The following is a 10,410-nucleotide window of genomic DNA, read 5'->3' on the forward strand; positions in this document are numbered from 1 at the left end:
GCTCAGCGTCCTAACCCACTGAGCCACCGCGTCCCTAATTAAAGCCAAACTGCTACTCAAATGTTACTTGCTTAGATGAATTATTTTTTTCAGGTATATAATAGCTCTTGCTGTGGCCAGTGTTGCCTAGCATATTTAAGTGCTTTCTACTAGTTATTTTATTTTTTTGAAATACTTATAGCTTACTTTGGCATCTAATTGCCATAATTGGATGTCATTATCAGGTATAGTTTTTCCTTTTATTAGGATACTACTTACCAAATTTTAGACAGGTAATTTTATGTGAAAGTGGAATGAGCCTTTGTAACTTATCATTAGTCTGAAAAGGTGTATTTCCTTCTTTTTTTGTACAAGATCATGAAGAAGGAAAGCATTGTAGAGCCACCCCTTCGCCGAAAGCCTGCCAAATTAGAGCACAGTAATTGGAAGGAATTTTTTGCTATATAATATCAATTTTGATTTCATACAAGGAAAGAAATAATAAAATAACGATTCCTTATCCTGCAGTTATGTGGGAGAGAAAATGGATGATAGCATGTAATGTGGGATCATAAGCTTCTGCAGAGACACTAAACTTGATGAATAGCTGATAACATCTTACTGATGTGGTTGGATATGTTCTCTGCCCTGTTCCTCTAGCCTAACCGAAATATGAAAGTTAATGCTACTACTTCTGGTATATGAACAGATGTATGGTAATATTATATTTTGGTTATTTTTTCTCCCTTAGACATAATCCACAGTACAAGATATAGTCTATAATAGGTCAGCTACCACAGAGCAAACCCAAATGCTAATTTCAGTAATTCCCAGTTCATTCAGCCTTTGACATACTAGTTGAAAATTAATAAATTTAATTCCAACACATCTAGAGAGCTGAAAAAAGATTAATTTTGCAGCACTCCCAAACCTCTGCTTGAACTTGCAGGCATTTATGCCTCTGCATTTTTGTCTCAGGATTAATTATTAAGATAGTGAAAAACGTTTTCCTTGATTGCATAGTAAACAAAGTACATGGAAAAAATAGAAAACATGTATGATAATGTTGTTAATTTCTTCATCAAAGCACCATATATTTATTAGTAAATATTCTATTCAAGTTTTTTCATTAAAAATAACCTCCATAATAAATCAATGTAACTTGGTTAAAGCTAACTCAAATAATGGTTAAATACTGCCTGCACAGGTAGTCCTTGACTTAAAGTGACCGTTTAGTGACTTTAGTGTTTAGTGACCGTTCAAAGTTGCAGCAGCACTGAAAAAAGTGACTTATGACTGTTTTTCATACTTAACAACCATTGCAGCACCCCCATGGTCACATGATCCAAATTTGGGCACTCAGCAACTGGCATATATTTATGACAGTTGCACTGTCCCAGGGTCATGTGATCCCTATTTGTAACCTGACATGCAAAGTCAATGGGGCAGCTGGATTCATTTAATAACAATGTGATTTACTTAATTGCCCTGCAAATCTTCAGTGATTCATTTAACAACTGTGGCAAAAAAAAGTTGTAAAGGGCAAAACTCACTTAACAACTGCCTTATGTTAAGAGCACTACCTTTAATAAAAACTCTGGATTAATTTGTTCTGTGATCCATTTTTTTGTTCTGTTTTTTTTTGGCTGTTGATGGTATTTTAAAGAGATTTCTTGGCCCCAAAGTTCAAACTAGAAAGCCAATTTGCTTTTACTTTTACTTCCAAACAGTATCTGAAGGAAAACCATTACTTGTATGATTCTGAAGTTTTCAATGCATATTTAAGGCATATTCTGATATCTGAATATATTTTCCAAGTCTTCATTGCCTCTCTACCAAATACTGTGGAGTATTTCAGGACTGCTGATTCTTTTACTGTTGATAGTTGATTGTAAAAAGCAGATGGTATCCAGCTCTTCAGTATCTTTGCTGTCAATGCACTCATTTGCATTTTCGGCTGTCAGTTTAGATTGTTGATGTTTCTTCCTCTAGTTTTAAAGTCATACCTCTCTTCCTCCAATCCAGCTTCCCTCAGTATTTTCAGGAAATAGGTTGAATAAATATAGAGAAAGTATACAACTTGTTTGCTGACCTATGCATAATGTCGCATTCAGATTGTTGCTTTCTGACCTGTATATAGATTTTTTATATTTTTTTTAATCCCATTTATATCCCGCCCTTCTTCGAAGACTCAGGGCAGCTTACAATCTAAGCACAAATCAATGTGCTTAGCAATAGCCTTCATTCTATGTATATGCCTGCTTATTCCCAAATAGTAATTTTATTAAAGATTACAATTACAGCAATAAAAATAATGCAAACTAAAAAAAGAACGTATAGAAAAGAAAAAATAGCATATAGTAAAGAAAAAGAAATTTAACATATGAAGTAACTTTCCCTTTCATCACAAGTATAAACACTTTTAGTAATTAACTCTTGTGATTTACTCACAAGGAGCAGTTGACTGGAGCACTTGTGGGCAGTAATTCAAGTAAGAATTATTGGAGAGCTGGTCTGCTTGCTGCTCCTTCATTCTGCTATGGTAATCGACTCTGATTTTCACAGAGCTATCTACAATATGCCATTTTTTGCCTGGAGTCCTAAAGACATTCTGCAAAAAGTCATGGTCAATATGAACAAATACCTTTGTTATCAATAAAACACATATTTATTTTTTCAGGGGGTGTTCTTGGGGTATCTACTGTTCATTAGCAATTAATGTCTCCTATTGCTTTTTCTAAAACCAGCTTGACCATCTAGCGTCTCCCTCTAGCATGTAGGATTCTAAAATCTGTATTGGTTAATTCTAAGTATTTTGCTAGCATGTTATATTAAGAATGTTGTACAATAGTTTGAATACTTTTGTTTAAGTCTCCTTTTTTTAGCTAGATTTAACATTTTTAATTTGGATGGAAGTATGAAATTATTATGATATGAAGCCCTTTACTAAATATCTTAAAATGTGTCATGTTAGGAAAACAAAATTGGCATTCTGAAGGGTATGGGAAACATTTGTAGAAAACATTGCTTACATAGTGCAATTAATAAGATTATTTCTGTTCCTGCTTTCCTCTTTCAGTTTGGTTTCATAAACTATGAAGTGGGTGACAGCAAAAAACTCTTTTTTCATGTGAAAGAAGTTCAGGATGGAGTGGAATTGCAGGCTGGTGATGAAGTAGAGTTTTCAGTCATTTTCAATCAACGCACACAGAAATTCAGTGCCTGTAATGTGTGGCGTGTTAGGTAAGAAACTGCTAATCATTAGCAGTATTGTTCTTTTCACAGAAACAAATTAAGTACCGTATATACTTGAGTATAAGCCGAATTTTTCAGCCCACTTTTTGGGCTGAAAAATTCCACTTCGGCTTATACTCCAGTCAACAAAAAAACTTACCGAGGACTTGTGCGCGGCCGAGGCTTTGGTGCTTCCGGGATCGCGCGCACCTCTCCCAAGCCACCGCCGTCCGGAGACCTGCCGAGGTTTGGGGAGGTGCGCGCGCACCTCCCCAAACCTCCCCAAACGTCGGCAGGTCTCCAGACCTCCGCGCCCTGCCTGCCTGCTTCTTTCCGCTGCGGAAAGAAGCAGGCAGGCAGGGCGCGGAGGTCCGGAGACCTGCCGACGTTTGGGGAGGTTTGGTCTCCGGACCTCCGCACCCTGCCTGCCTGCTTCTTTCCGCAGCGGAAAGAAGCAGGCAGGCAGGGCGCGGAGGTCCGGAGACCTGCCGACGTTTGGGGAGGTGCGCGCGCACCTCCCCAAACCTCCCCAAACTTCGGCAGGTCTCCGGACGGCGGCGGCTTGGGAGAGGTGCGCGCGATCCTGGAAGCACCGAAGCCTCGGCCGCGCGCAAGTCCTCGGTAAGCTCCGGGCGGTCACTTGCTTCGCGTCTCCTGAGGGAAGGGGGGGCGACTGGAGCGGGCGTGTTTCCTCGCCTGCTGGGTGCCGCGATTTGCCCGGGGAACGCGCGGGCCCCGAATGGCAGCATGGAGCGAGGAAGCGGACAGCCAGGGCTTCCCCGAGAGCCGCGGCCACACAGGGTATTCCTGTGTATTCAGGCTTGCAAAATGGCGGATCGAGCCTCTGCTGGCGGCAGAGGCTTGCAGAGCGCGGATCCAGCCTCCGCCGGCGGCGGAGGCTTGCAGAACGGCGGATCGGCTTATACTCGAGTCAATAACTTTTTCCAGTTTTTGGGGGTGAAATTGGGGGTCTCGGCTTATACTCGAGTCGGCTTATACTCAAGTATATACGGTAATCCTGATTTCGGAAATGTTACAAAAATATTTCATTAGCTGTTCGTTTCTTGGCAGCATTATATCAGTTTGGGTGGATTAATAGATACCAGCATTAATGCATGTTTTTTTGCTTACAAAAAGTATATTCTGTTTAATTCACTTATTCGCTGATAAATATAACATTGATTGTTGTGATGTTTCAAGAAAGCATCACATCTTTTGAAAACAAGTATATAGGAAAGCATCCTGCCTTCTACTTGATTATATTTTTTTCTTTTGAGAGGCCCGCTAATACAACATTCTTTCAAAATTCCTAGTGCACCCATTGACAAAATTCTTATCCTGCAAAATACTGTCATAGTCAACCATTCGTTAGTTCCCACAGATGCTATCAGATATTTCTCCCTGGTATCGGGGTAGAAAGATATACAGCAATATTCACTTCTCATTACTTCAAATGACCAATTTAGATTATGCAATGTAACCATTTCTTTTCAGTCATTGCTTTGATTATCTTTTTATATCAGATAGGCAATTTGTCTCCAAATCAAATTGAATTGATCTTTATTTGTGTGTGATTAGAAACACAAGGAATTTGTGTACAGAAGCACTCAGTATGAAGCCATACTACATGGGTAAATATAAATAGACATTAGCACTGTAAGAATTAGGTGTTCAGCATGAGAGAAAAAAAACCTCTTTGTCCAGTTGCTTTGGCATGCAATGCCCTATATAGCATCATCTTCAGGGGAAGAGTTGAAACAGTTTATGTCCAGGATATGAGAGGTCTACAGATACCTTCTCAGCCCTCTTTCTGCCCTTCACAATATACAAGTCTTTTATGGAAGTCAGGCTGCTTGCAGTTATTCTTTCTGCAGTCTTAACTATTGGTTGGAGTTTGATTGCTGTCCCAAACCAGTTACAGAAGTACATATGACAGACTCAATAATTCCTCTGTAAAACTGTATCAACAACTCCTGGTACAGTTTGAACTTCTTGAATTGACGCAGGAAGAACATTCTTTATTGTGCCATTAAAATCAAATCTGATGTTTTTAAATTTTTATTTGGTGTGCGTTGGAAGAGGGGTAGTCTTATACGGCGAGTATAGCCCAAACCCTATAATTTAACAGGAAATGTAGGGGGTCGTCTTATATGCCCAGTCGTCTTATACGCTGGAAAATACGGTAGTCTTTTTTAAAATTAATCTGTTTTTCACTTATTTGTGCTTTTATTGAAATTTTAAACGTGAAGGTGGCAGTTCAATTATGCTTATTGCAAAGGTGGTTCTATTAGAATTACAGAATAATTTGACATTTCTTTGATCAAATATTCTGATTTTCATCTTACTACTCCACTTAGTAATCATTTAGGATTTTATAGAAGGAGAAACCAAAAGCCATAGTATTTTTATGTGTTAATTCTGTTCCCCTCCTCCCCTCATTCTCCCATTGATTTGGTTGGTTTCTATTAACAGTGAAGGTGCTAAAGTTGTAGCTGCTCCACGCCCTGACAGACTTGTTAATCGTTTAAAGAGCATTAATTTGGATGATGCCAGTGCTCCTCGTCTAACTGTGCTTCGTCAGCCAAGGGGACCGGATAATACAAAGGTATGTTACAGGAAATTTGCCCATATTTCATAATATTGGAATTTCAGCTTCTATGACAGAATGACATTATTTCTGATGGCCACGTCATTGGAATGATATAAATTTATGAACTTCTTACATTTCCTATTTGAAATGGACCAGTGTATACATGGGATGGGAATACACAATTTAGTGTTGAAACATTTTAAACTATAATTCTTATAATCCTTTAATATTAGCTATTTTGCTGGAACAAATTGGTGTTATGCAGTAATCTAAATATTCTTGGCAAAGTGATGTCCATCAAGGTAATGAAGAATCAGATGGGACTGAAAAATGAAGCTAGCATAAAGCAGTAAATAAACATTTTGTGATGGTTGATGAATAAACATTGATATAGCACTTTATTGGGCTAGGGCAGGGGTAGGCAACTTCGGCTCTTTTATGACTCGTGGACTTCAACAGCTGGCTCAGGAATTCTGGGAGTTGAAGTCCATGAGTCATAAAAGAGCCACGGTTACCTACCCCTGGGCTAGGGTATCAGAGAGATTAAATCCAGAATAGCCAGAGCTTAAGCCCATAATAATATGATTGCTGTTTGGAAGGGTAGGAGTAAAAAGACAAAGAAGTATGATCATGAGTAGACAGGAGTTATCTAACATAATTGAATAAGAGTTTTCAGATAAAGGAGGAAATGGTTTTGAGAAGAAATTTGAAGAAAAAGAAGTTGCACCATTTGTTGAGGGGTATGTTTTCAGCAAGGGTTAGGGTTTAAAATCTTTGACTTATTTTAAAATAAACATTCATATCACAGAAGGTGGTAATTAACATAGTTTAAGGTATCTTGTTCTTCAAAATAACAAAAAATAGATATAATAGCTAAGTATAAGGATATAATGAGGATGTGGGTCTTATTTCTGAGGTTTCCTGGTTCCACAATAGGGGACCTTTGAGACAGGACGTGCATCTCTTTGTGTCCTTTTTCCACATCTGACGGAATAGTAACTGTTAAAGAGGACCATCAAAACTCACCTCAGGTGGACAGATTCTTTATATTCACTGAAAACATTCCATTCCAATATACTATTTTGTTTTGCTCTTTCTTGATATTTTTCACATTTCTAGAGATACTGTTTTTGTTAATAATTTGCAGTTGCTTATTGTAGTCCCTTTGAGTCACAGGTAAAGAGTTATGCAACTGTGTAGAGTGTGTTCAGAATGTTCTAGAACTTATAGAATTATTTGCGGAGCACTGTCTTCTACATCTACCATGTGACTAATCTGGCTTCTGCCAAACTTATTTTGTTTCTGTGTCTATCAAACAGTATATTTGTCCTTGAACTCTGATATTAAATACTGTTTTATTTAATTTTTTATTTGCATTTTTACATATACACTGGCATGATATATTGGAAAAGGCTTGTTCTAGCAAAAAGTTCTATAAGCTGTACGTTTCCAATAAAGCTCAGTACAATCTTTCTGCATATATTCACAAATGACAATTCAAAGATTTTCAATTAGAAATAAGTTACTAGTTCTTGACCAGAATTTATTTGCCCAGTATAGGCAAATTAGGTTTTAGTCAGGACTTTGGTGTGCAATGCTTTATTTTTTTGGACCGTTGAAAATAATACACTAAGTAGGACCTGCAAATAGGAATGTGTGGAACATTCTATATTCATTTTTGGTTAATTGTAGGAAATATCAGGTCCACAAATTGCGTTGAGGCATTTTAGAAGATAGCATAAATACAAATAAGAGCAAAATGGGGAAAAATGTGACCTCAGTAGCAAAATGTATGTGATGCCTATAACTGTCTACTTTCATTGTCATTCATTTCAACATCCAATTTAAACTCATGATATATTTTGCCATTTACAGGGATTTGGTACAGAGAGAAAGATTCGTCAAGCTGGTGTTATCGACTAACTGGTCTCAAAGCAACTAATATTGGAATATGGGTGGGGTCTGGTGAAGGGTATTGAATATCCTTGTATTCATCCCTTCCAAAATCTAAGGAGCTATTACACCAGTTTTAACACCTTCCTCATGTTATGTTTAAAAATAAATTTATGAAACAGTTTTAAAATATGCACAGTTGCATCCTGGAGAACCTAAGATGGCGCCTTATATTAACACATTTTAGAAGCTTTTTGAATGGTGCATTTAAAGCAACTGGTAACTGCAAATCTACTTTGCCTCTTTAAATATTATAGACAGTTCTATTCTGGAAGACCTTATGAAATTCTGCACTGAAAAGAAATATATATATAGACACAACATGCATATATTTTCCTTGATTCAATTTTGCCAAGGTATTACTATGCCTTAGGTCTCAATTATTTTGTCCTCACCAAGGCAGGGAAGGCTGATTTTCTGTTCATTTTCATCCAGTTTTGAGACTCGTGAGGATAGATACAGTAACCGTATTATATAGAATCCTATATGAGTACTCAAACATTTATTTGATGGCCAAATGTTAATGTTTTTTTATGTCTCATTTAAATTCAGATCCATTTAGCAAGCAACATTATCTCCTAGATCTCATTGAACATATTTTCCAAAGTAGACTACTAGTTTTTTTTAAAAATTGCAATTAGCATGCATAGTGCAGAATTTCATAAGGATAAAGTGTGCCATCAGTGTGGTAACTTAAAGATATTTAAAACAATGCACAATTTGCTGCTTACAACACTGCAGCTTCTAAACCCGGTTTATTTTACTGATTAAAAAAACAAAAAATAAAAAGTTGTGCCTGAAGTGAATACATTTTTTTTGCAGCCAACACCCAGTGTACTGTAAAAGAATACTTAGGCTTTCCATAGCTGTATTGAGACTTTCATCAAGGTGAAATAGTTGATGTCTGTGTGCTTTTTTTTTTCTCCCCTCCTTCCAGCCCGTCCCCATACCTTCCTTCCCTCAGCCACACTTTATCAAGCAAGCAAACTGAATGATTGGTCTAAGTATTACTTTAACCAAAAAGATCAGGAGTTATTTACTTTGAATAGAGGGCAGTACTGTGTTTTTTCCATGTTACCTCTATTCTCAATTTAGGGTTTTTCTTCTCTGGGAGATGCATTATCTTTGTAAAACAAACATTGCTTTCTCCAATTTTTCTGTTAATGGCAAAGAATGGAAATAGAATAAAGTTTTACTGATTTTGAAAATTTGCCTCTGTCTTCTAACTTTTTCATAAATATCTCCCACCTACTTTCCTCCTTGGCCAATTTCTATGTTTTTAGAAGATGTTCAAGATCCTGAATAAAAAATGAGACTTTCCCCCATTTTTATGACCAGGCAATGTAACTCTTAATGAAACTCTTTTTAAAACTTATAACATTTTCTTAGTCTTCCTGTACTCCATTTTGCACGCATGAAAATTAACATCTAAAATTCCAACCACATTTGCACATGCACTAGCATCCGATTAACTGAATATTGGGTTATTGGGTATTAAACATGACTTGGTATCAATTTACAATTCACACTCAACCAAATTTCCATTATTTGAACTTGCACTAATTACGACCTATAATCCAAATTTCTGGCTTAGTATTGTTAGTATGGAAGGGACGCGGTGGCTCAGTGGGTTAGGACACTGAGCTTGTCGATCAGAAGGTCGGCAGTTTGGCGGGCCGAATCCCGAGTGCCGCGTAGCAGAGTGAGCGCCTGTTACTCGTCCCAGCTTCTGCCAACCTAGCAGTTCGAAAGCACGTAAAAATGCAAGTAGAAAAATAAGGACCACTGCGGTGGGAAGGTAACAGCGTTCCGTGCACCTTTGGCGTCTAGTCATGCCAGCCACATGACCACGGAGATGTCCTCAGACAAGCACTGCCTCTTCGGCTTTGAAACGGAGATGAACACCGGCCCCTAGAGTTGGAAACGACTAGCACGCATGTGCGGGGGAACCTTTACCTTTATTGTTAGTATTAAAAATTGAATACTGATTTTTGCTACAATAATTGAGTTTGTAGATGTTTATCCCAAATCAAAATAATTCTGGATCAAGCCTGAAGCTAATTTAATAGGATTGTGCTTTGGATTCAGTACCAGAAAGATAGTTTCAAAGTGTGCAGGAACAGGAATTTATTTTATACATCAAATTTAGAAACTGCCCATCTCGCAGTGTGATCCTGGATAGCGTACAATTAAAAAAATGTAAATATATCCCATCTATTTGCATGTGTGCTTCTCTGAGAAACCCAGGTGAGTTGGCAGAGTCAGGTCTTCAGATACTTCCAAAAGGCCAGGCGAGTAGGGGCCTACCTCACCTCTTGGGGAAAATTCCAAAGGGCGGGTGCAGAAGCAGAGTAGGATCTCTTCCTGGACCCTACCAGTTGAAAGTCTTTGAACTGAAAGGGTCTGCCTAACCAGGTGAGGCAGGCCAATGTATTGGGGATGGTTCTGCCAATAACCCATAAATATATATACACCTTTGAGTACATCTTTTGAGTTCTATGGTTTTATGTATCAGGACATAGTAAAAATCATCAGGTGCTTTGCAGTTCTTAAAAGTAGGTAAATGTAACCTCAGATGAACAACACAACATATTACACCATGTCATTTATTTTACATATAAAATCCATCAAGCATCTGGTGAAAATCATGCAGA

At 37.8% G+C, this 10,410-nt stretch overlaps 1 protein-coding gene across 6 annotated transcripts in view; it reads left to right on the forward strand.

The window, feature by feature from the left end:
- Positions 1–8,964, forward strand: part of CSDE1 (cold shock domain containing E1) — a 36,557-nt gene extending 27,593 nt beyond the window's left edge. For all 6 annotated transcript variants that reach the window (XM_081323146.1, XM_081323147.1, XM_081323149.1 and 3 more), the window contains 3 exons: positions 3,059–3,222; positions 5,686–5,818; positions 7,679–8,964. In XM_081323146.1, coding sequence (XP_081179272.1) covers positions 3,059–3,222; positions 5,686–5,818; positions 7,679–7,726 — 345 coding nt within the window. In that variant the 3' untranslated portion in view covers positions 7,727–8,964. The remainder of the gene's footprint in view (positions 1–3,058; positions 3,223–5,685; positions 5,819–7,678) is intronic.
- The last annotated feature ends 1,446 nt before the right edge of the window (positions 8,965–10,410 follow it).

This window comes from Vipera berus (assembly GCF_964194415.1).
Source record: "Vipera berus genome assembly, chromosome: 3".
Taxonomy (NCBI): Eukaryota; Metazoa; Chordata; class Lepidosauria; order Squamata; family Viperidae; genus Vipera; species Vipera berus.